Source organism: Nyctibius grandis, chromosome 24, assembly GCF_013368605.1.
Source record: "Nyctibius grandis isolate bNycGra1 chromosome 24, bNycGra1.pri, whole genome shotgun sequence".
NCBI classification, from domain to species: Eukaryota; Metazoa; Chordata; class Aves; order Nyctibiiformes; family Nyctibiidae; genus Nyctibius; species Nyctibius grandis.
In genome coordinates, this window is record NC_090681.1 from 416,676 (window position 1) to 442,459 (window position 25,784).

The 25,784-nt window shown below is 55.5% G+C and overlaps 1 protein-coding gene across 1 annotated transcript in view; it reads left to right on the forward strand.

Annotated features, from left to right (window-relative positions):
* Positions 1-10,989: 10,989 nt before the first annotated feature.
* The window catches only part of EPHA10 (EPH receptor A10), a 28,769-nt gene continuing 13,974 nt past the window's right edge, over positions 10,990-25,784 (forward strand). Inside the window, exons 1-5 of the mRNA XM_068417971.1 lie at positions 10,990-11,080; positions 12,009-12,073; positions 13,367-14,036; positions 23,588-23,743; positions 24,487-24,828. Of these exons, the coding sequence (XP_068274072.1) occupies positions 10,990-11,080; positions 12,009-12,073; positions 13,367-14,036; positions 23,588-23,743; positions 24,487-24,828 (1,324 nt within the window). The remainder of the gene's footprint in view (positions 11,081-12,008; positions 12,074-13,366; positions 14,037-23,587; positions 23,744-24,486; positions 24,829-25,784) is intronic.

Here is a 25,784-nt window from a genome sequence, read left to right on the forward strand (position 1 = left end):
GACGTGGCGTGGTGGGGCTGTTGGGGGGTTCAGAAAGCCGGGAGGCCGTTTGTCACTGTCTGTGTTTTGGCTTATATTTCATGAGCCAAATAATAGAAATAAATGGACTGTATTTGCAAGGGTGATGCTTCTGCATTTCTAACTGGCATGAACAAGCAGCTTCAGGGAGGAACAGCAGGGCGTGGGTGCTTCTGAGAATCTTCTTCAGCCGTGCTCTCCTTTCCTGGCAGTATCAGCCAGCTCTGAAGCACCTCTGCTCTCTAATCTAATCAGTCCTAGGGAAGCAGGGGTTGCCGCAGGGGCTGACCAGTGAGGTACCCACCAGCAGAGGAAATAGCGGGTCTATGTTGTGAGCATGTTCCAAAGCTGTCCCAGCACCTTTTAATGCAGAGAGGTCTCCAGAACCTCGACCTCTCCCAGGGAGAGTCCCGGTATTGAGAAGTACTCACTGTCCTCTCTAAAGCCCTGCGGTGAGGACTGGTACAGCGGCTCACCAGACAGCTCTGTGCTGGTGCTCGTGTGTGTTTGTACAGGTAAAGAGGAAAAGCTTTTCAAAGAGCGTGAACAGCCGCGTGTGACTGTGGGCCAGTGACAAGACACGCTGGCAACCACTGCAGTTAAAAATGTCAGTTCTGGCAACGTGGCCTTGCCCCTCCGTGGGTCTGAGCTCTGTGGGGAAGGGGCTCCCCGGGTGCGCGGAGCAGTCGGATGGATTGGAGCGGGGGTGCGCGGCCCCGTCCCCCCCACGAGCCATGGGGCAGAGGGGCGGCTGTGCTGAGGGACGGGGACGGGAGGCCGAGGCTGCTCGGCCAGGACTTGCTAGTCCAATTGTGGCTCCCAGGTGGCAGGGAGAGCCCTGAATTACCACTGAATTACTGCTCAATTTCTTATCCTGTCCAAATGCCTCTTTCCTGACCATATCACACGTGTTTTCCAAGCAGCAGCCAGGCTGGGTGGTAAGGCAGGGGAGATTTGATTAGTCCTGTTAATGCTCCGTTATTAAAGCTCGAGCGATGGGAGGTGATGGTCCCTTGGGCCCCTCTGCCTGCGGGGTGTGAACCTGGCAAAGCGCTGCTCTGGGTCCAGCCCTCGTCCCCGAGGCAGGAGAGGGGCTGTGCCGGGTGCTGGGCTCTGCGGGGCTGGTCCAGGCAGGACAATGCCACAGTGCCTCGGGGCACGGGGACGCACGGCCAGCACCCGTGCCAGCACCCGTGCCAGCACCCGTGCCAGCGCCCGCGCAGCCCCAGAGCTCTGCTCTCCGGCAAGGGACTGCTCGGCAGGGACAGGCCACCCTGAGCGGTGGCTCGGGCACCTGGTGCGATGCTGCTGCCTCCAGTACGGGTGGCTGCAGCTCTGCCGTGTGAGATCGTCCGGCAGACACCATGGCCTCAGGGACGTGCTGGTGGGGTCGGCGGGCTGGGGTAGCGCGGGAGCCGCGTCGCGGGAGCCGCGTCCGCGCCGTGCTGCGAGCTGCAGTGCTGGGCTTTCCCTGGGGACGCGTTGGGGGATTTATGGGTGTCTTCCAAGGTTTTCTCCTTTATGATTCTTGATTAGTAGATAAAAGGCCCATTTCTTCTTTTAATGGAGTCTCTGATGTTAATGGCCTCCCTCCAGTCAGATTAAGGTGCTTTGGCCTGTTTTACTCTAATAGAGGATGATTGAGAAGCGTCTGGCTGGTTCACAGTTGGCTTCCTCGCGCGTCTTGCTGTGCCGTGCCGCTGCCACCCCTGCCGATGAGAAGCTTCCTGGAAATTAAAAAAAAAAGCTGGAGGAGCTCATCCCCTCCGTTCGCAGGGGCTCCAGCGCTCCCTCCTCCCCTGCGTGCTGGGGGAGCAGTGCTGCCCGCCCTGCCCCTGCCCCTGTCCGCGCTGGAGCCTGTGGGATAATCGGGGCCATCAGAGGCACTTGTGTGTGCGAGAGGGTGTGAAATGCAGACGGATGGAGGACCCTGGGGAGGCAGAGGGAGCGCGGGCTGTGGGACCTGCATGGAGCCCCGGCGTCCCTGCGCCCCGCTCAGCCACAGGCACCTCTGAATCGACACGGAGCCACTTCCCGAGCTGCAGGGAGTTAACAAGGCACCATTTCTGCATTGTAGGTGTGTGCTCCTTGATGTTGTCCTGCCTCTGAATGATCCTGGAAATGTATCGTCTACTTAACTACCTTTTAATTAAAAGTCAGGGGTATTAGAAAAGAGAAATCAATTCCTGTCACAATTAAGCCTTGGTTTGAACAATTGCAACGTGTTTCAGCGAAGGATCCTCTCTGGACTTATTGATCTGTATTGTCATAATGTCTGCTTTATTACCATGGCTCAGACGGTCTTAAATGAATATTTCGCCTGAGTTATGCATGTCATCTGGCAGGCAGAGGAGGCTGCCTGCCGCCGGGCAGAGTCTGCAGGGCTTCCAGGGGCCGGGGCGAGCAGCCTCGTCCGCTATGGTGTCGGGCTCGTCTGCGAGCATGATGCTTGCACCGAGGGCTCGGCATCTGCTGGAGTGAGCCGGGGAGTCTCAGGGTTTGCAGCCCCAGGAGCCGTCTCAAAACCTGGAGGCAGCTGTGGAGAGCGGTACCGAGGGAGCAGAAATCAGCAGCCGGCAGCACCCACCGGCACATCCCGCGCCCAGCGTGATGCCGTGTCTCCCTGCTGATGGGAGTAGGACCAGGACCAGTACCAGGCTGGCACCAAGGCTGGAGCCTTCTCTGCAGGCGGCCACCGAAGCCTTCCTCTGCCTCTACAGAGAGGGGCTGCAGGGAGGGAGGGCTCCAGTGCTCTCCCCTGTGGAAGGGACAGGAGAGTAGGAGGCTGATTAATCAAAATCTAACGTGATGACCATTTTAAAGGTAGAAGATGTCCCAGTTATGGTTTCTCTGCCCTTTAAAAGTTCTTGAAAAGTAGGGGGTCTTGGAGGAAAGAAAATTGGTTTCTCGTGGTTTCTTTTGTACCTCAGGGCAGAAAGTAAATTCAAAGGGGCCGTGACAGGAAAGGTCAGAGTCTCTGTTGCTGTGGCTGGTGATGAGATCTCTCACAGATCAATCACAACACCTGAATTTCACCACAGAGGAGCTACTGGTTTAACCCAAGATACTGGGATTAGGAAGAAGAGAGGGCACGTGCTAAAATCTGGTCTGCCGTGGAAGCGGCCTTGGCAGCGGGAATGCCGCAGCCCCGGTTGTCCTGGGGTCGGGGCCTCGTGCTGCCTCGTGGTGCTTCCCCGGTCTGTGCAGGGTCTGCCCGCCTGCACCGACTGCCTCCTGCGCCGTCACTGCTCTGCCCCTTGCTGGGGTCCCCCCGCGCTCCCCCCGGCCCCACGAGCCGCCTGCCCACCTGCAGCCGCCGCCGCCCAGGCTCAGGGGCTGGGGAAGGAGAAACCCCACGGCCCCGACAGCATTTCTTGTAAACCAGTGGCCGCGGCTCCCGAGGCTGCAGCCCGCTAGATACCATTTGCTTTGTGATAAATAGGATTGACATAATAATTTCTGGCTCTTATTAATGCTTTTAATTTGCAGACCCCCAGAGCACTCAGGCAGGGAGAGGTGAGCGAGAGAAAACCAGGAGAGAGAGAGATGCTCAGAAATAAACGGAAAGAAGCAGAGAAAAGTGAGTAGGATGAACTCTTTACCTCTCTATCCCATTAGCACATTCACTGCCGATTGCCAAATCCTGCTCGGAGCGGGCCGAGCTGGACGGCAGCACAGGGTGCTGGGTGCCGGCGGGGGGGTCGGCTCTGCCTGGGCTTACCCCGCTGCTCCAGCCCTGCCCCGAGTGCCTCCCCCTCGCCAGCACAGCCTCCAGCTTCGGGCTCAGCTCCTCTCCTTTGTGGGTTAAGTGGCTCTCGGGCTCCGTGTTCATGCCGTTGGTGTGTGACTAATTGGAGAAGTGTCTGATCTTGTCCTCCACCAACGTTACCTTTACGCAGCCTGTGATTAAACATGCTGTCAGCCGCTGCTGTTTACAGACAATAATGCTGCTTTCTCTCCATTCTTACACTATCAGCCTCATTAGGAAGGTTTATGGATGAATTAGGCAGTCTGGGATTGAATAATGTCTCCAAATGCATCCGCTGGGCACTGGTGTGACTCCGCCTGGCCAGGTGTGACTCTGGTGACCCCAAACCGCTGCATGGGGCAGGGACCTGGCCCCACACTGGGGTGACCCCCAGCTCCGGAGCCTAACTGCTGCTCCCACGTTGGGGCTCTTCATGGAGACCCTTTCAGGGGTGCAGCCCCCCACTTTTGCTACTAGGCTGGAGACAGCAGTAAGTGTCTGGGTTGATAAAATTCTCTCTGATGCTTCATTACAGCAGAATGTGCAACGCACGCAAAAAGATGCTCTTTTTCCACTCTTGCCGAAGGAAACATTCACGTTTCCAGAGAAAGCTCCTGGCACGGGTGGTGCGCGGTCTTTCAGATACAGTAGGAACAAACTGCAGCTGCAGATGGGAACAGGTTGTTTCTGCCATTTGTTATTCTTTCCCCTAATTATAATGCAGATTGGACACTCTCCAGCATTTCCTCCCTTTCTGTTTATTTAAGCAGTATTTTTGCAATCCTACATGGCACTCTGGCCCTGGGAGGCGAGTGCACTGTTACAACAAACCCGAATTTATGGCTCCCCAGAGCTACAGACCTTTTCCCCCAACGCCCCTTTGCCCGGTGGCCAGCGCTGAGCCAGGGGCCGGGAGCGGGGCAGAGCGTGGGAGGGTCCCTCTCTCCACCTTGGGGATGGAGCCGGCAGGACCCCTGTGGCAGGCGCCCCGGGGGACGGCGTGGCCAGCGGCTGGGGGTCCCTCTCTGGGGGGGCCTCATCCAGCCCCCGCGGGCACGGGAAACCATCCAGCTCTCCGCTGCGCACCCGGTGCTCTGTAATTACCGGAGAGCTCTAATGGAGCTGGACGCTGTGCTGGTGCCTTATTTAGAGTCTGCCCAAGTGCTGAGTTCTGGAGTGCAGAATGCATCTAGGAATTAGCCCCAGCTGGAGTAAATTGCTAATTATCATTTGCAAAGTATATTACCCTCTTTTATCATGGGCAAATGAAAAGGCTCTGCACGGCCTCCCTGTCACCCTCACCCCGTCACTGAGGGATAATTGGCGCGTGGCTTGTGGTGATTGAGTTATGGAGCGAGTCCCAACGTGTCCTTCTTCATCAGCATGTCGTGCAGCTTGCGTCTGCGATCGCCTGATGAACGGGAGCCAGGGCAGCCTTCACCCGGGGAAACCCACCGTGGCTCCGTGCCCTTGCTGTTGAGGGACATTTACTGCCACTTTATTGAGGGGCCAATAAAGTTAGAAATCTTGGTAATTGATTTTAAATGGTGATTCAGCGCAAAGACTTAAACGTAAAAAAAGCTCTTAACAAACAGGGGAAACACTGAAACAGGGAAATCCACACCGAGGCGGGCTGGCACTTTGGTGCCCCTCGGGGGTGCGCGGGGACGCGCGCGCAGAGCTGTGGGTCCCCTCGGGAGCAGCGCGAACCAGCCTGGCACGCGCTTAGCCTTCAGATTTAGAAAGGTTCGGTCGTGAATTCAGCACAGCGCTGCTTGGAGCAGGCGAGGGAGGCCGGGAAGAGCCGGGGCTGCGGTGAGAGCTCGGCACCGGGGCAGGCACCGGCCTCCGCCGTAGCCACTCTGGCGCGTCCTGCCCCGGCTCTCGGGGCCGGACACTCGCCCCGCACGGCCACCGGCCCCGCTCTGCCTGAAATGGGTCTGACCACGAGTGGTGGCCACATGCTGCAGATCCCTTTGTAAAACATTAGCAGCCTGCTGTGAAATTATTTCCAGTGCCACTGAAAATGAAAATCCTAATGACAGCACTTCAAACAGAACTGCTGCAAATCTCCGTAAGTGATTTTAATGAAACCAGCCAGGAATACAAGGAGAGCAAATCAAAGCTGGGACAACTCCTTTGTTCAAATTACATGTAATTGGTATCAAAATTATGATAATGGTTGTTTGCACCATTATACTTGAGGTATATCATCATTTCTGTCACAGACCTCGGCTCTCGGCGGCTCAGACACCTGAGCTCTCCGTCTGCAGTTCTGTGGTTCAGCCAGAGCAGCAGCAGCGGAGGGGCTCTGGTCTGTACCCAGCCCAGGGTGCCGCGTCCTGCCCTGGGCCGGGCACCGCCAGCAAAGCGTCTCTGCAGGGCAGGACCAGCCTTCCCCGGGGAGCTGGGGTGTCCTTGGGGTCGGGAGCCCCGCACAGCCTGATGGTGGCCGTGCGGGGCACCACGGCCCCTCTCCTGCCAGCCAGCAAACCCGCGCTGCTCCGTGCGAGACGCCTTGTGCTCTGGGCGCTGGCTCCAGCTCTGCCACGCGCCCCTGTCCCCACGTGCCGCTGACACCGAGCTGCGCGGCCGTGGGTCTGAGTCCCCTGGGAACGGCACAGGGAGTCTAATCAATGCTTGTAATAAATCTGCAGAATTAGGTGGCCCATCTGCACTTGTGCATCCGTGGGTTCCTCCTCCACGGAGATAATTACATCAGACAGCTCTTAAAATAGTTGTTGTTTCCCTTACAGGGGTTTTGTGGCTGGAGGAGGGGAGCAGGCAGAGGGTGGGAAGCGTGCGGGGCGCTGGGGGAGACCCACTGCTGCAAAGTGCTTCGCACCCACCTCCTGCCTTTGCCAGCAGAAGCTCCCAGAGCCCGACCCGAGGAGGGTGGAGGGCAGCGTTTGCCACGCACAGCCGCTGAGCTCAAGAAATGCCTTGGGTTGCCCTTCAGATTCTGTCACCAGATTGCAGCGCCTGCATCCCTCCTGTCTCGCTCTAATTAATAGCGTGTGATAATTTGTCTCTGGTTGAGTTGGAATTTAACGCTGAATGGAACCTTGCCCCCAATGAAGGGCTGGGGCTCGTATTGATGGTGACGGAGCGGAGTATTACTTATGTAAGTGTAATGATCTTGCGCTGCCTGGAGCTCTGGATTTTCTCAGCATATGAAGAATGTGAGGCATTTAAAAAAATTAGACGCTTACTATATTTTACATTATTTTCTAAAACGTGGACCTCTGCGGGCTGCCTAGAAATCCATTAGCAAGAAATGTAAAGATGCTTAAAGGCATTTACTCAGATTAGGTGCCTTTATGTAGTCAAGGATCTTTTATGTGATTACCTTAAAAGCTAAAGAGCTGCTGCAAAACATTTATAGTACAGAGATCCTGAAGCAAAGAGTACACATCTGACAGAAAGATGAAGCCATTAAAAACAAATGCATTGCTCTGGTTGCTTTTATTTTCAGACAAACAACGTAGAAGGTAAAAGGAGTTAATACACAGAGTATTTTCCTTTTGCAGCCCACAATGGAGGGCTGTGCAGCTTTGATCATGAGATTGATGGGGAAGCTTTACATTAACTTTTATTTCGGCTGTGATTTCTACCAGTTAGCAGCGAGGAGATGGTGCAGGGACGAGACGGCGCCGTGGGCAGCAGGGCTGCGGCGGAGCGTGGTCCTCCTGGGAAGCGGTGTCCGAGCCCCGGGATGCGCCGGGGCAGCGGCTGGCGGGGCACGGGGGGGCCCGGTGACCGTCTGAGCCGCACTAACTCTGCTGCTTTCCCGTGCGGGATATTTCCTGAGTGCCAGATCCGCTTGTGCTGGGTGGCTGTCGCCTGCTCTGCTCTGGCTCTGGCATCGTCCCAGCACAGGCAGCAAAACTCGTCCTGGAGCGTGTTTTTGTGACATGCCCAAAACAGCACGAAATTGCACAATTCCCTTGTTTTCCGTTGTAAGAAAATCCTTTCAAGTGTGGAAGAGGCAGGAGAGGTGCAAAAGCTTCCGTGAGGTTTCTGCCTGCTCCTTTCTTCAAGGGCAGCTCTTACAGCCACATACCAAGGCCGCATCCTCCTGGCTCCTTTGTCCTTCAGCATAAAAACTCATTTGTCAGCAAAAGAAACAAAGTTTTGTTTTTCAGTCCAGATCTGGCTGTCCTCCCACTGAGACTTTCAACTCTTTATCTCAGGAATTGATGGTCTCAGATTCTGTTCCTCTTTCCTTGGTGTTTATATTGATTTTTTTTTTTCCAGGAGGGTTATTTTCACTGTGGTTTTAAAACTATCTGTCTCCACTTACAGCAGGTAATAGCTCAGCTTGGAGAATTACACATTTTCTGGGCCGGGCTGGCCCCAGCTCTCTGCAGAAGTTCCCCTGGCAATCTGGAGCCTGGATAACCAGGCGTCTTTGCTTTCCCACTCGTCTCCTCATCCTGTGGCTGTGGTAGCACTCGGGAGTGGGATGAGGGAAGCTGCCCGAGTGCTGGATGTGAGTGACAGAGGCGACCAGACAACCCAGTATTCCCAGTATTCCAGTATTCCTTACAGAAACTGGCCCCTCGTTACGCCGCTGGCACTCGAGGAGATAGTTGGTCTGCTGTGCTGTCCTGGGACAGCGTCCCCCTGCCCTGCTTGCTGACGTCCTCAGCGCTGGCTTGGCTGTGCCGCAGCCCGTCTTCGGGCTCAGAGCCCCATCCGTGGTCATCAGCTGTGCCTGGTAATGAATAAATCCAGTAGTCCCAATTAAAAGGCTGCTCTCTTTCCTTCACCCCAGCAATGGCTTTTAGTCATCCAGTCTTGCCAAAGGAAAATTCATGAGATCATTTCCCCAAAACAACACGATACTTCAAAATAGTAATTAAAATACCTCTGGCTGTTCTAATATTAAGCTTTTATAAGTGCTTGGAATAATATTTCAGATAAATGGAAGAGCTTTGTACTCTATTAGCATGACATACCCTTCTTCTAGTGAAAGATATCTCTAACATAATATCCTCCGTGTACATTGAAATCCTCCTCCCAGTTCGGTTCTTCAATGACGTGAACGTGTGCAGCGCCCGTGGGTCTCTCGGTGGTGAGCGGAGCTACCCCAGGGTCTGTATCGATTTCCTTCATGACATTAATACCTTCCAACGTACCAGCAGTGAGATCCTGTGCATGAATACGAAGTGGGAGGCTGTTGTGCCCCAGAGGCTGGTGAGCGAGATCCCATATATTACTCCATGTGAGCTGTATGTCATATTAGAGCAATCTTGTTTTAAAGGGCATCTTTCAAGCACAAACTAGCTTTTTCCCACACTCGACTGATCACACAAATAACTGTGATTAAAGGTCAAGTGCCTGGGTTTTTCTATTTTACTTCTTAAAAATTTATATGCGAAAGAAAACCTAGAAGTTAACATAGCATGAAATTGTTATGCAGTTATGAGCCTTCAACGACAACTAAATATCACTTTTCTTCCTGGGTGGCTTGAAAAATCTCCAGTAATAATGGGTCACTTCTGGTTTCCACTTGAGGAAGATCATAAATAAACCCTGTCTTCTGCTTCCCTGCCCTGTAATGTGATGGAGGGAGAATTTTAATGATACGAACTTGCGACCCCAGGCAGCAGGGCTGTCCCCAGGCTCGCCGGGAGCCCCTGGGCTGCAGGGGCCAGGCGGGAGCGTCGGCCGGGCTTGAAGCACCGCAGCAAAGCACCGGCCCAAGCTGAGCTCTCCCGGCCGGAAAGAGCATTGGTAAATGGATGGGGATTTTCTTGTAGGTCAAGTTAACACAGGGCGTGTTTCCAGAGGGGCTGAGAAATGGAGGGAGAGCTGGAAAACCCCCCGGCTTCACGCGTCCAGCTGGGCTGTCTGTGTCCTGTCACAGGTCCCTCCCCCGGGTCTGCCAGGCTACGACTCACGTGCCGCTGAATGGCAGGTTTTGGGGCTGAGCTGGAACGTGAGGGGTCGGTGCTTTGGGTGGGAGGGAAGTGCTGGAAAGCACGGAGAGCAAGTAGAAATATTAGCAGTGTATATTGTCAAATCCAGTTGTGAATCCTCACTGTGCTTGAAAAATGTTTCCTCCATTTCTGCAGAATGGCCACAGCGGCAGCGTCTTCCTCTGAGCTGGCCCAGAGCCCCAGGTTTCCAACAGATTTGTACTGGGATGCAGTGCCTCCCAAACCTCTCGAAAGCAAACACGCCTTAGGTGTTCACAAAATGCTTGGAAAGGCAGATTCCCTCGGGACAGGTTAACGAAACCTTGCGCTTGGGGTTTTGAGGTGGTGCCTGCGTCGCTCAGGACTCCTGGTCCTGCAGGGCCTTTCCCACATGGTTAAATGCCCTCACGTGGGCAGGCTGATTGACTTCAGGAAGAGAGTGCTTCGAAGCTGGGGCACGAGGCAAATGAACTGCAATCACCATATCTAATTAATCTCATTATGCAATGTGCAAATTTGAGTCTGATTGGCAGCAGGCTTCGATAGGATACCTGCGGCAGTAAACTCATGCATGTACGAGGCACCGCAGAATCCAGGCTTTGGTGTCTGACTCTTCAAGGTGTTTGAGCGCAGAGAGTTTGTGCAGACACACGACCCTGCTCTTCCCCTGCAGCACCGTGCCCCACTCGCACGGGCACGTTCAGCGGCTGCTGCCCCCCAGCAGCCCTCGCTGCACCTCTCATTTCACGGTGGGTTTTGGTTTAGTTGGGCAAGTCCTGCCAGCGCGACCCATCCCTCAGCTCTCCGTGTCCGGACGCAGCCCTTTGCTCTGGGTGCTCCTCACACCTGCCAAGTCAGTGCCCAAGCCCTGCTCCGCGCTCACGGGGGGGCACAGCGCCGTTAACTACGGCTGTGACCACAAGGCTGCGGCATCTCAGCGTCAGCAAGGGCTGTCCGTGCCCCAGCAGCCCTTGGGCTTCCGCGGGGGGCAGTCCCTGCCCTCGGCAGCGGTACCGATCGGCCCAGCGCTCGGTCCCGCTGTGCCCAGCCCGTGCCGGCGGGAGCCGGTGCCATGAGGCGCAGCTGGTGGGCGATCGGGCCGCAGCTGCCGTCAGTAGGCTCCAGCGTGAACGGCGCCCTCACCCCGCCCCTTCCCGCCCAGCGCCCCGGCGGCGCCGCGGATTGGCCGGGCCGGCCTGTGGCCACGCCCCGGCGGCGGCGGTTGGCGGCGCGGGGCGGGGGCGGGGCGCGGCGGCCGGAGCGCGGCGGCGGCGCGGGGCGCGCGGAGTCGGGGGCGCCATGGCGACGGCGCGCGGCGGCGGCGGGTTCCCCCGCGCGCTGCCGGTGCTGCTGCTGCTGCCGGTGCTGCCCCGCGCCGCCGCCGAGCAGGGTGAGCGGGGCGGGCGCCGGGCGGGCACCGGGCGGGCGGGGCGGCGTGGCGTGGCCGCGGCACCCTCTGCGCCGGCACCCCCGGCCGCGCCGCGCCCCCCGTGCCCCGCGGCCTCGGCGCTCGGTGCCGCCGCACCGGCTCCGGCGTTGGTCGCCCGCGGCGGGTCGGGCTGCGCGTTGCGGTGCCCGGCGCCGCTGGGAGAGGCCGGCGCGGCTCGGCGGCGGGTCGGGTCCGGGCGGGATTCGCCTGCCGCCCCCCGTGTCGCCGCCAGCCCCGCCGGGCGCGGCGGTGGCTCCGTAGGGTGGCGGTGCCGCTGCTCCCGGGGCGCGGGGGGAGTGGGACGGGACGGGGCGGGTGCGGCGCGGGGGGTCCCGGAGCGAGCGGACTCCGGTGTCGCGGTCCCCACCATCGGCGGAGGCGCCGGGAGGACCGAGCTCCTGCGGCGCCCGCTGCCGGTACCGGCCGGGCCGCCCGTGCGGGCAGGCGGCGAACGGGGCGGCGGAGCCCGGCCCGGCCGCGCCGGCCCCGGGGGGCAGCGCCGGCCCCGCCGCGGGTGCGGCCGCACCGGGGCCTTAACGGGGGGAGGCCGTGGGACCCCCTGCGGTCTGCGGGAGTTGTGTGGGGCCAGCCAGGGACGGCTCCTGTTTGCCGGCCGCGGAACTGAATTCGAGGGAGTTGCCTCTTCCCGTCGAGCGCGGAACGGGCTGTTCTGTGGAAGGAGGGTGTCTGCCAAGGAAATTCTTGTTCCAGGAGAAATGCATGCGATGGGCACGGTGCGGTTCAGCGTTGGCTGGTGGTGTCGGAGGGATCATCGTGCAGAGTCCCTTGGGAAGGACCCTTGGGAGCTCCCCGCGGGTGGGCCGGGGGGACGTGGGCTGGCGTTGCCCGCGTTAGGGAGTTCGCTTCTAACGCGTTGTCTTCCCTGCAGTTGTCCTGCTGGACTCGAAGGAGTCGCAAGCGGAGCTGGGCTGGACCTCGCACCCGTCAAACGGGGTAAGTGCGGCGGTGGGACCGTCTCTGTGCTGCTGGAGAGGGTCTGCCTGCTGCTGCCTGGCACTGTTTGAAGTCCCCACGTGGAGCTGGTGGAGGGGGCTGGCACCCTCGGGGTCTCCTCGAGCCGGGGGCGGGTGGGCAGCTCGGCACGAGCTGTCGGGGGCACCCTGGGAGCAGAGCGAGGAGCGAAGTGCTGGTTATGTGAGCGGACAACCGATGCGTAACAGCTCCTCAAAACGAGTTCCTGTAATAAGCAAATAAACACCAGCCAGCTCAGGCTTTGTGTTGTAGTTTGCACGTCAGCGTGAGCTCCTGGGGTCAGTTCAGCCCTTGGAAGAGGGCCGTGGCTGGGGTGGGATCGTGATGAGCTCTGCATCATGGGGGGTTTGTTTGATCAGGTCCTTGCTTTGCTGCCAGGGTCAGTCTGTAGCCGCTTTCAGGAGCTTGTGTTGTGTTGGGAAACTCAGGGTTGTGTTCCTTGCTGCTTTGGGTTCCTTTTCCAGAATGGAAACAAACTGTTCAGCGGGAATAGTGATAGATCCTGGAGTCTGTGTTGCCCAGCTGTTAGTCTGCAGAAGAAACTCTGTTTTGGGTACATTTGGCAGTCTTGCATAAATTTACCCATAGAATGAATTGCTTTGGGAAGTAGCCAGGACATCCTTAAGGCTGTGAGGGTTGAATCATCATTTCACTAATCAGAATCTCTGCTGGTAACTTTGGGGAAATACCGTTTCACTTGCAGTCAGAGGATTTGTCCTGCTCTAGCCAAAACTTCTCCTGACAGAGAAGCTGCTGCTTGCTGTTTGTGAAGATATTTATCCTTGTGTGATGGCGTGACTGGTGTCACATCTCCTTGGCCATCTTTGACTCCTCTGGGTAGCCCAACCCCATCTGGCATGACCCTGTGTGGTGATGCTGCGCAGATGCACCTTCCCAGGGACAGAAAATCCGAGGAGCGTGTGGGAGATAAAGGCCCTGGCTCCTCAGCAGATGCTGTGTCCAGTTTCATATTAGACTTTGGTTTAGAAGGTCAGATGCCAGTGCCCTCTTTCTGTTTGTGTCTCCATGTTTGCACCTCTGCAGAGAGCTCAGGAGGTCCAGCAGCACCGCTGTGTTACTACAGCTTGTGGTTTTGGTGGGCTGAGGACTTCTAGTGCCTACGATATAACGGCCTGTAGGTGGAGAGGCTTGTGGCGGTGATATTGATACTGATCGGTGTGTTTCTGCCGGGGCGGCTGGTCCATGCTCACGGCAGCTCTTGAGCTGTTACAGCCCTTTGTGTTCTTTCCCCAGTGGGAAGAAATCAGTGGCGTGGATGAGAATTACAAGCCGATACGCACGTACCAGGTCTGCAACGTCCTGGAGCCAAACCAGAACAACTGGCTGCAGACAGGCTGGATTGCCAGGCGCGACGGCCAGAGGATCTTCATCGAGCTGAAGTTCACCCTGCGGGACTGCAACAGCATCCCTGGCGTGATGGGCACCTGCAAGGAGACCTTCAATCTGTACTACGTCGAGTCTGACTCCGACCTGGGCCGTAGCGTCCGCGAGAGCAAGCACACCAAGATCGACACCATCGCTGCTGATGAGAGCTTCACGCAGGGGGACCTGGGCGAGCGTAAGATGAAGCTGAACACCGAGCTGAGGGAGATTGGGCACCTGAGCAAGAGAGGCTTCCACCTGGGCTTCCAGGACGTGGGTGCCTGCGTGGCGCTGGTCTCCGTGCGGGTCTATTACAAGAAGTGCCTCGCCACCGTGCAGAACCTGGCCGTGTTTCCGGACACGGTGGCGGAGACGGCCTTCGCGACGCTGGTGGAAGTTAAGGGCACTTGTGTGGCTCACGCCGAAGTGGACGTGGATAACCCCCCCCGGATGCACTGCAGCGCGGAGGGCGAGTGGCTGGTCCCCATAGGGAAGTGCACGTGTGGCCCCGGCTTCGAGGAGAAGGACGGGGGATGCAGAGGTAAAAGCGGCCGTCGGTGTCCTCTGGCTGGTTTTGTGTGTGTCAGCCCTTGTTGCTGCCAGGCCACTCCAGTCTGCCTGGTGCCTGAGCATGGCTCAGACCCGTGGAATTGCATTTTGTCAGCAATATGAGTCTTTTAGTTGATTGCAGCTCCCCAGCTAACAGCCAGACCTTAATTTGAAGGGTGGCAATTGGGTAAATGGTAGGAAAGCGAGCTGTTCCTGAGGAGTCGGGTCTGTCCTTCAGGACCTGCTTGAGGCTTTTCAGATTTAAATTGTGACAACTGTGCCGCCTTCCTCCAGCACATGGGAAGCCTTTCCTGGTGCTCCAGGTAGTGGCTGTTTGCTTGGTGCCCTCCTTAAGAAGACCTTATTAAAACTATCGCATTGAAATCTCGGTGCTGTTCACTGCTTCAGTGGCTGCGTGGCAGCTCGCCGTGCTTTCCCCATCTGTTTGGAGTTGGAATTTACATAGCGAGTCCCAGAAGGCTTTTGCTAATGTTTCAGGTTTCTCTGTGTTGAGTTTAAATAATTCATATTCTCTAAGGAAAAATATTTGAAGTAATTTAATGGACATAATTGAGTTTTTCCCCCCTCTCACAGAAAGCAGGTCATTAGTCGCTCCCTGTAGAGCAGTGTCTGATGTCTGGTCAAATATCAGAAAACTAGTTTTTAAGGGTTGAAAGTTCTTGGCTTTGCTTTTTTTTGACAGCCCTGCATTAGCATAGCTCTAAGTGAATAACTTTAAAAGATTTATAATGAAAGCATCCGGGGCTGCGGAAATTCTTCAACAAGGACAAAAGCTCTTGAGCTGGAGGCAGGTAAATACGGGGGGGGTTTGGGGATGTTAAAACAGCCAGGTGATGCCGTGGCCCCGTGGCTGTGGCTTGGGGGGGCTCAGCAGGTGCGAGTCTGCTGGATCCTCCTCGCCTGTGAAACTTCTTGGCCACAGTCTCTGCCGCAGCTCTTGTGGCCATGAGAGGCTGGACCCTGAGTTTGTTCAAGGACGGCTTTGGGGGAGCAGGGACAGCCCGGGAGAACACTTGTGTCCTCGCATTGAAGTTAGGAGAGATGGAAAAAGGCTGATAGGATTTACGGCACTGCTAACTACTGCTGTGCCTCTTTGCTGTCCATCCTTCCGTGCCGCGCCGCTGCTCTGGAGAAGCCCCCGCGTCCCCGGCAGCCTTCCGGGGTCTGCCCGCTCCTGGTGAATCATTCCGGTGATCGCTGAAATGCAGCCATGTCCGGGGTGCAACCGAGCGGCTTCAGCGTCTGTTTAACATCTGCTCCCAAATAAGAGGAGAGATTCTGTCACTGTAAATAACTCAGACTGCTTTCTTGTCTCGTACACATCTGTAGCCAGATGCTGGGCTGCGCTGACTGATCGTAAAGCCTGTTTCCAGCAGATGCGTGGCAGGCAGCGAGCAGTCTCGTTGCGCTGTGGATGATCCCCTGTCCATCCCTGTTTGTTTTCAGCAGGCTTCTTGGCGCTGATATCTTTTTACCCTTAATTTTAGGCGGCCGGCGCTGTGGCCCTGTCATGCCGTTTCCTTTGTGGTGCGTTGCAATAGCTTTTGACTAAAAGAAACCACGATGTGGAGGATCTGCCTGATGTTGGCTGTAAAGTTGTCTCTTTCTGCTTCATCTTTTCCATCCAATCCCTTGTAATATCTGCAAGGAGAATTTCAACAAAGCCCAAGGTTAATATTTACCAGCCAGATTTGCTGCAAATGAGACAACTTCAGCCAGACGTTGAATTAATATGATGGAGACCGGTTTCCAGAAATAGCTGTCAGCCACTCATCTTTGACAGAAACATAAATGTGTGCTGTAGCGAAGTTTCCTTCCCAATTTATTTCCCTCCACTTCTGACAGCAGCAGCAGGACCGGTTCTGCGCTGGGGAGATGCCCCGTGCTCTGCGGCCTGGCACCGCGCTCGTTCCCGTGGGCGATGGTCTAATTAGCGCACAGTGTCCCTTGCCTACACGGGAATGACGCTACCGAAACCAGTTGTAGGGACAGGTAGTTCCTGGTGCTTTGTCAGGGTTTGTCCTCCTCTCGGAGCCCCCAGCGATGCCCTTGCCGCCTGCCCTGGCGCCTCGAATCGCCCTCGCAGTCACTTCAGCTCGTACCTTCTGGTCCTGGCACCAGCGAGCCCTGAGAGCTCTGCTCTTGCAGCAGCTTGTGCCTCGCTACAGATATCTCGGAAAGTCAATATTATCTTTCCTGTGCTTGACTTCTTGAATAGCGGGGGAACAAACGGATAAGCAAAGGCTTTGAGAAGATCATCCTGCCTGTGTGAGGGGTAGGTCTGTGGACAAAACACAGCTGTAAATACTGTGACAGAAGAGCGGTTTCTCACTGCTGCCAGGCGTTACTTGGACATGAACTTGGACAACGTTTTGAGTAAATTCAAAAGGAAGTTTTTCTGCAAAAAGAAGGATTTGGCTAAAGTCCTTCATTTTTATTTTCCAAAGGGAAAAAGTGCTACAACAGAGAAAGTGCTTGCTTTTTAAAAAGCTGAGTCTTTCCATTTGTGTCTTGTACATCCCCTTCTAGTGCTTGCCTTTTGGCTGCTGAGCACCACAAGTGAGCATGGGGAGAGAGATCGCTCTGGTGTTGGGCCCGTTTGGGGTGGCGTTGGTAAGATGCTTTCCTGTGCGTTGCATGTGTCCCGTCAAGGCGTCATGTCACTACAGTGTCCTTAGCTGGAGAATAAATAGTTCAACTGAAAGTTAGAGAAATTTAGAAGAGTAAATCACAGTGTGTTGTCATTTAGGCTTCAGGAGGCACCTTTGCACTAGGGTCTGCTTTTCCGTTTAAATGCTAAAAAGATGGATCCAAACCTACAGCACTTGGGGCTTTTGATTGGTTTCATCTTTTATACATTAGCTTACAAACCTGTATGTGCTTCTGGAGTTTATTATTTTATCTTCTGACTGATGCTTGAGCATTATGCATAATAAGTTTATGTTTTCTCCTGGGATTCAGTAAGTTGCACAAAGCACCAGGTTTTACTTTCGTCGCTGATGCAGCCCGTCGCTCACGGGGCCGGTGCTGATGCGCAGGTTTAGCAGCACCCGTCAGGGCTGGAGCCAGGCTGCGCTGGGTGGCAGCGGGGTGGGAAACGGGGGCTACACGTCAGGTGGGGGCTGTGGGAGTAAATCTGTGCCTGTTGCTGAAGGAATAATCACTGAGGAAATTTATACTTCAGTTTCCTTTCTGAATTACGGTTTGGCTTTCTCCTCCTGGGTCTTGTGTTCTAGCAGAACGTGGCTGCAGCACCTTTGTGACCTGGGCAAAGTGACAGTTCGAAGGCGTGGAGAGCTTTGTACTGGATGAACTTGGAGCCCGTTAGCAGCAGCCGCCGTGGTGGCTGTAATGCCTTGTGGTAGATGCTGCTTCCCATCAGTCACGCACGTGAAACGCCCATGTAAAATACGCTTTCTCTTCAGTCTGTCGTGGAGTGATGATCAAGCTTGGAGATATTTATTATTTGACATTGCATATTATATTGCTGCTTTACAGTGTGTCTGAAATAATTATGGCCATGGAAATTGTGGCAGAGCCAGGCACAAATTGCTCTATGACACTTAATTTTAGAGCAAACTACTCAGAAAATTACAAGCATCACGATTTGTTTGCAGAATTCTTGTCAGGCTTAAGGTCATAGGTCCCTGCTGCTGGAGGGACATGCTGGTTATTCTGGTGAAATACGGGGGGGAAGCGAATCTTGCCCACGGCTGAAGGAGCTTGTGTGAGATAAAGCGCTTTGCAGGAGCAGGGTGCAGGAGATGCAGGTCAGTCAGCCCTTTGCAGGGAATCATTTGGTAGATGCGTTAGGGAACTGAAAGAGACAACAGTAAATTGCAGTTGGCTCAGTGGATGTGTGTCCTTGAGGAACATTCCTGCATAAATAACAACGAGGCTCTGTTGGGTACTGCCACAGCACTGAACTCAAGCACATGCGTTCTTTTAGATATTGCAAGACTGTCTTATTAAATATTCTTGGGTATTTAATTTTCTTCTAGACTAAATCACTGAATTTAATTTCAGCCGTTAAGAGCTCATTGTTGGAGATGCACAAAGATCTAGCCTCTGGACGTAGGTTTTCATTTCAGTGCTCTTCAAATTATTTAACAAGGGCAAAAATTACAGAGTAGCCTTGACCTGAGTTTCGGAGATGCTGGGACCGTGTTGGACTGTAGGCTGCTGAAAAGTGTCACTGAAAACCAGTTATTTTTTTTTTAAAAAAAAAGTTTGTGGAAGACGAGCTGCCTTTGAATTCTCTTGAGTGGTGCAGCCTGAAATACCCGTCCTGGCAGGCGAGGCAGCCAGGTAAGAGGAGCTGGAGAGCCAACGCAGTGCTCGTATTGATCGCTCCCTCGCGCTGACTTTGTCCCTTCTGCCCGGGCACGGAGGTCGGACACGATTTCTTCCCCTTCCCACAGCAGGGCTCTGTGTGGGCATTGCTCTGCTGCAGGGTGTTGATCACAGGTTTTGCAATAAGACAAGGCAGGATTGCAAACCCAGCACATGAGGGAGGACAGGAGCCTCTCCGTTACCTCATTCTGCTGGTGGGTTTTGCACAAGGTGCCCTGCCTGCTTTGGGGCAACTTGTCCTTGTCCGCAGGCGCTCGCTGGCAGCCGTCCTGCCGGGGTGCCCGCTGCGATGCTGGTCGCTATTCCTCCTCGGGGCCTGCTGTGCAGCACCTCTGCTCTTAGCGTTGGTGAAATGTTTGGAACATCATCAACAGGGACTTGCTTGGCTTGGTGATGGAATTGAGATGGGTGAGGCGGGATGTGCCAGCCCGGTGCGGGCAGGGTCGGCAGGTCTGAGAGCCGGGGGAGCCCCGTGCCCCGGGTCTGCCCTTCGCCGGGAGGGACCGTCAGGCTGCGGGGGCGCCGCGACCCCGCGTGCTGTGATGGCTCTTGCTGCGGCAGCCCCTCGGGGCCAGCTGTAGCTGCTGATTTTCCTAAACAGCATTTTTATGAATGCCTGCTTCAGCAGAGAAAATTAACACGTGTTAAAAGCAGATGAACTTTGTCAAATACAATTTTGTGACAAAAAATGGAAAGGAATTGATTTTGGAAGACAACAGAGTTGTAGCGTTAATTATAAATGACTGTATAGGTGTTTTGGGTGAAACTGCAGGCGTTATTGATTCATGCTGGCACGCACGCAGCTTTTCCGCTATCTGCAGCACTTCAGCAACATGAGGAGACCCAGCAGTGCTAACGCAGGCAGTGTCCTTCATGGTATTTTTCTTTCTTCAAAGATATCTATTTGTCTTGTGTGACTTTGTGCAAATCATACGGTCGTTCTGTCGCAGTTTCCTGCTTGTCAGTGTGGCTAATGTTTCCTTACTTCAAAAGACAACAAAGGTTAACTTAATTGTTTGAGGTAGTCAGCTGTTGCACTGATGGGTATCGTAAGTGCACAATGTAAAAGGCTGCTGACCAGCTGGTAAATGCTGCCGGGTGATTAATAACTTCATTTTACTGCTGCATGCAAAATATTGTCCATGCTTCACTTGAACAGCGACCAGCCCATGTCCTGCAGGCAGGCTGTCCTGCTTGATGCACTTAGTGAGTCACTTTTAATCACTGTTCATCGATTAACAAGATAAAGCTGCTCAAACTCTGCTGCCCTTTTGCTGATTAATCAGGATCCCTTCTGCCATTTTTTAAGCCAAAACTCAAACATGCAGCTAACTGTGGCTTAGAAAACGTTGAGATCCTTGCTGGTGAAGGAGCAGCTTCAGCATCCTTGGAGCTGCGTCTCTGAGTCCCCGCCTGGAGAAGAAGGTTGTGCCTGGGAGCTGCTGGGGGGCAATTCTGGGGGGCGAGCTGCATGGTGCTGTGAGCCGGAGGTGTCTGAGCTGCTGGGGAGGGAACGTGAAAGCTGTCCCATGCCAGCCGAGTAGGAAACCGTGCACGTTTCAACTCTGCATCCCCAACTGCCCCCGCTCTCCCCATGGCACAGACTGGGCGTGAGAGAGGACGTTGCCCTCGCTTGGTAGAGCCATCGGCTCTTGTCCGAGGAGCTGAGCAGGTGAGTTGGAGAGAGAAACCCTTCCCGTGGGTGCATCGTGCCGGGTCACCTGCCGAGCTGCAGCACCAATCAATGCTGCTTGTTCTGCCACTAGTTTGCTCGTGTGTGCATACAGTGTTATATCAAGGCAGGACTGTGTGGGCTCTCTGTCAGTGAAATGAATAAGGCATGCCTGGGTGACAGGGAGTAGCTGTGTGGGCAGCGATGATGGAGCTGGAGAGAGGCAATTAATCTGCCTGACCCATCCAGCTGCTTCTCTTTGGCTCTAGGAGAATGTATTATTGAATTTTATTATTTAATAATTAAGTTGCAGTAGTACCAGAGGACAAGAAATAGGATAGAAAATAGTGTAAGAAAAAAAAAAGAGAATTTCATTCTATAAATTGATGGCCTGATCTCTTGAGAGCTGTCACATACCCGCTGTGAAATAGCAGGGACACCTAAACCAGCTGGGGACCAAGAAAAACACTTGTGGGATGAGGTGGAGGAGGGTGGGAGTTTATCTGAGAAAAGAAACGGAGATGCACACATGATGCATCACATGTGCTGGGCGCTTCTGTTCTTCTCAAGTGTAAGATTCAGGCAACAAAGGAACAAAATTGACACCGAGCCCCCCGGCTCCTCGTGGGACGCGCCCGCGCGGGGTCGTGGTGCCCGTGTTTCTGCGAAATGCAGATTGAGGCGTTTTGTGCAGTTATCAGCTGACATACCTTCTGACAGACACTTCTGGAAAGTTGCTTCTAGCTATCAGAAAACAGGGAGGAACAGCCCCAAAGATGCTTCTAATTGAAAACGTTCAGTTCCTACAAGGAGATGTCACGTTTGTGTGGCTGTCAGGCTTGTCTTTACGTCCGAGGAACGGTGGCAGCTGCTCTGGGTTTAGTGCTCGGGTCCCATCAGGTTTGTAAACAAGATTGATTTTTCTGTTCAGGCTGACAGAGGGTGCGAGCAGGGATCTCGCGCCAGCGTTCAGGCTTTGATGCCGTAACGAGATGGGCTTTACCCCGTGGGGAGGGAAGGGCTGGAGCTGGAGCCTTTCCTGTTTTGTCTAGCACCCCAGGTAGGGGATGACGTTTAGTATGCACTGTGGCTCGCTGCCTTAACCTTACTCCTCTGTTGTGTTTGTTAAGGCCGTGCTTTTAAAGGTGAGCTTTGTCTGGAGTGGGAGGCGTGCGGACTGCGAGGCAGGAGGGGTGAATACAGAACCACAGGCTCTCCAATCCCAGGCTGGCAGCGGCTGTTGCCGAGAGTTTGCAAGATCAAGGAGCAAATGTTGATTCTTCTTCCTAGAAACACGTATTTTCCTGGAAATCCCTCCTCCAGCCCCTCTCAGGAGAGGATGCTCTGGCTGCCCGGTGGGCGCTGGCAGCCGGTGAAGGTGCCTGGGCTCCTGGTGAGAGCAGTGAGGGCTCCTGGCACGTGGGTCGCCTCGCCCGGTGCCATCGCAGGCGGGTCAAACAAATGCCTGTGCGTTGCTGGTGGCCGCTGCGGGGTCCCCGTGTCCAGCCCAGCCACCAGCTCCGCTGGCCGGAGCCCGCTGGTGAGGCTGCCCTTCATGTCTGGGCGCCCGCAGCCCGCGCTGAAATGCTTCGGCTTGTCCAGTTCAGCTGGGAGCCGCAGCCGGGAGGAGCCCAGCAATAACCTGATAATTCGGGTTCCCTCATTTTTTAAAAGTTTTGGGTTTTTTTATTCTCTGCTTTAACAATTTGACTCTTCAGTTTTTCTATAGAAATGAAACGTTGAGCCCACGTCATTTGGCGAGTCGCAGTTTCCATTCCAGATACACGGAAGCCTTTCTTCATTACTTGGGCATGACTGCAATGGGCTCGAGGAGGCCAAATCTGCTGCTGTCAGTGGGCTGTGCTTGCGTTGGGTGACACGACAGCACAAGATCTTGTCTGGCAGCGAGCAAGGCTTTTAGGCAGCTCTGAAAGGCTTTATCTGTTATGTAAGAAAAACAGCAATATCTCATGAGTGTTGCTGCTCTCGGCTCTGCCACGCTGCTGTCTGTCTGTGCCAGGGGATGGAGGGACTGCTGGGCGTACAGACCTCAGCCACGGGGCTGCGGTCCCTCCCCGCGTGTGACTGCGGGACACTGAGTTCCTGAAGGCCTGTGGTAGGTGAGATAACCTCCCCGTAAATGTTCACCCATTGTCAGCATCGCAGGGAAGGATCCTCTCCGCCCTGTGCTGTGTCTAGTGCTTTTGTCCTCAGATCACAGCTGTAGCTGCCAGTTTTATATCATGCTAAAAATTAATGAACCAGAGTGCACCGGAATAGTCTGCTTTAAAAGGAACAGTCTCAGCAGCCAAATCCTTAAAAATTATAAGAGAGTGGACTGCATTAGTGGAGCTGTTCATCTAGGAACTTCGCACGTGATTAAGTTTAAATATTCAGCGAGCTGATGAAGGGGTAGCAGACAGCAGCACCACACCAAGATGAAGCAGCCAAGCGAAACACGAGTGCTCCTGTTTGGCTTGAAATGCAGCAGAGACAAACGCGTGCCCCTGGGGCTGGCCCTGCTGGGGCCACCCCTCGTGGCGGAGGGGCTGCCGGCAGGCAGGGGTGTGCACGGGGCACCCGGCCATGACAGGCACGCGTTGTGTGCAGGCTGCTTCCTTTCCAGATATTTTAGGGTCAAACTGAAGCAGTTGCAAACTGCTTTGTGGGGTTTTGCAGCCTTTTTTTGATGTTTTTGTGACGTGATGATGCAGAACTATCTTCTGGGTGTCCTGCTAGGGGCATTGCTTGTGGGCTGCGTGCTGCTTGTAGTAAAGGTCAAGCAGATCCTTGACCAGCATGTGGATCGCTTGTTGGTGTATCAAAGGTACTTTTCAAAGGATAAGGGAAGCCTGTGTGTGGCCTGTAAAAGCAAATTTCTACTACGGTTGTTTAACTCCAGCGCACACCTCGCTGCCTGCAGTGACCGCTGTGTGATCCGCAGTGACAGAGCCGTAGCTGCCGGGGACATGGCCGTGTGCCTTGGGTTTGTGTGTGAAACTCCGGTGACTGATGAGGTCTCCAACTTCTCTGTTTTCACTATTCCTCCCCTTTTGGGGTTGTTGCTGAGTCTTGCTGTAGCTCCCATGTCATTTCTGCTCTGCTCACCTGACTCTAAACCCTAAGCTGTGTGTTTTCCATATCCTGCATCTTTCTGCAGCCGCCTCATCCCCCATGTCCCTCCAGAACCTCCAGCTCCCTTCATGGGCTGTTCCAGCTGACTCTGACCCTTCCTCCAGCCCGTGGAAAGAGTCCCACAGCCTGGGAGTCAGTGCAGAGCTACAGCACCCATGTGTCCATTCTGGGTCAAACCAAAGGCACGTCTCTCTTGGTGCCAGGATCAGGAGGTGCTCAGGGAAGGTAGCGTGGGGGGTGATATCTGCTGGCTGGTGGCAGGCAAAGGATGTCCCAGGAAATGGGGAAATGCAGTCGTCAGAAGTGTCCCCCATTCACCTTGTGGTGATCTTCCCGTTAACTCCTTCTCTCTGTCGTTCCAGCTTGCCTCCCTGGATTTTACAAGCTTTCCCTCCGTCTCCCTCTCTGCTCTCCTTGCCCTGAGCACAGCTTCACACATGAGGAAGCCTCTACGTTCTGTTCGTGCCAGAAGAACTACTCCAGGTCCCCGTCGGACCCACCGTCTGCCTCCTGCACACGTACGTCCCCCTGAGGCGGCGGCTCTTTGTAAAGTGGGGAAACGGGGATCCAGGTGCTGTGTCTGTCCTGCAGAGCCCGGTGGGTGCCCGGGAGCCCCTCCGAGGCTGTCCCCCTGCTCGCATGGCGTGCCAGCCCGTGGGAGCTGCGCCTGGGCACTCGTGTCCCGGGGGTCCTGTCTGCCCCAGGGTGCTGCTGCGGTGGGGAGGGGATGGAGGGGCTGTCCCTACGCCGCGGGCTGAGGCTGCAATCTGATGGGGCTGACGTGCAGTTGGCTCGCAGGTTCCCTGGTAAAACTAGGGCACAGTCATTTAGTCAATATAGTTCACAGATTTTAATTAAATGGCCTCTAGTTAATTGGATTGGACCCCAGCTACGCGGTGATGGATGCGGTAGAGCTGCCTGCGCAGCGAGGAGAAACCCTCCTGCTGTGCCTGAGGGCGAGCGTGGCACCGGGGCTCCCCGCTGCTCGGCCCCAGCCCCGGGAGGTGCCAGGTCTGGTCAGGCGCTTCTCGCGCCGTGTGAGCTGCCTCTTGCTGTGTCTAACGTGTCCCTCGGGTGAGGGTCCTCTGTCCAGTGTCCCCACCGTGCTGCGTGCATCAGCGCGCCCACGTCCCCCTGTGCTGCCACGTGCTGTGGCTGCTCGGGACCGTGCCCTCGCGCTCCGGTGCCTGCGCTGCTGCTCCCGGGGGATTTGCCCTCCAGCTGTCCCGGTGTCCCTGCACGGACACTCTTCTGCTTCCAGGCCCACCCTCCGCCCCGAGGAACCTGGTGTACAGCCTGCGGCAGTCCTCGCTGGTGCTGCAGTGGAGTGCCCCCGCCGACGCGGGCGGCCGGAGCGACCTGACCTACAGCCTGTGGTGCGGCCGGTGCCCGGCGGCCCCGCGGGGCCGGTGCGAGCAGTGCGGCAGCGGCGTGGGCTTCGTGCCGCAGCAGACGGGGCTCGTGGACCGCACCGTCACCCTGGTGAACCTGCTGCCTCACGTCAACTACACCATCCGCGTGGCAGCTCTCAACGGCGTTTCGGGCGTCAGCCCGCTGTCGGGGCAGCAGTACGCCGAGGTCAACGTCTCCACCGGGCTCGCAGGTACGGACTCGCCCCCGTTGCACCAAGAGAAAGTTGCCCACGCTGTGTTACACTCGCGTGTCGCCCCTGGGGTGTGTGGGTCTGCTCAGTGGCTTCTTCTGTGGGTTTGTCACCGGGAGGACACGGGGCTGGAGGTGGCACGGGCACCATCCTCAGGCTCTGCACGCCCGGCGCCGTGGCAGTGCCCCGGTTCCTCTCGGTTTGCGCCGGTGGCACAGACATGGTGCTCAGCAGTGGCGCACAGCACGGCAGCACGGGCAGGAGGGGAGATGGAGACCGACCTGCCAGGCTCCCAGGGGGCTTGGTTGGTGCCACGGGGAGGCGAGGAGCTGGCTGTGCCGGAGGAGCCCGTGGCCCCGTTGTGTCCCGTGGTGCCGCGCTGGCTCAGAGCCGGGTGGGAGCGAGCGTGGTGACATTTTCAGCCCATTCACAAAAAACCCTCCTTAAAACAGGTAATTCAAATATGGCTATCCTTTGGAAACAACCAAGTTGATTTAATCTCTCTTCTGTGCCAGTCTGTGGCACAAATTCCAACTGTAAGTGTCCCCTTCCACTTTGTTTCCCATTTCTGTTCCCTTACGTGAGGGGACACGACCACCCAGCCTGCCTGCGCGGACGGGCCCCGGGCCGGCCGGAGGGGTTTGATCCCTCCTCGCTTGTTAGCTGTGCCTGAGGGAAATCAGCTCTGGCTTGTTGTGTCCTTGTCTGTTCCTCTGCGGTTACATTATTAATTTGCATGAAACCCCTTTGCCAAGCCACAGTTAATGGAGACAGATGATCCTCACATACCTCTTGGCAGGAATAGGCCAACAATTTCATCTGAAGAGATTAAACTTTGATCTTGTTATAAATAATTTTCCCACCACTTGATCAAATGTTTTTGCACGTGGTGTTGATTTCTCTCCCCTCGTGTAATAACTCCTGTGGATCCGTCGGGTGGATGCTGTGCCGCAGCC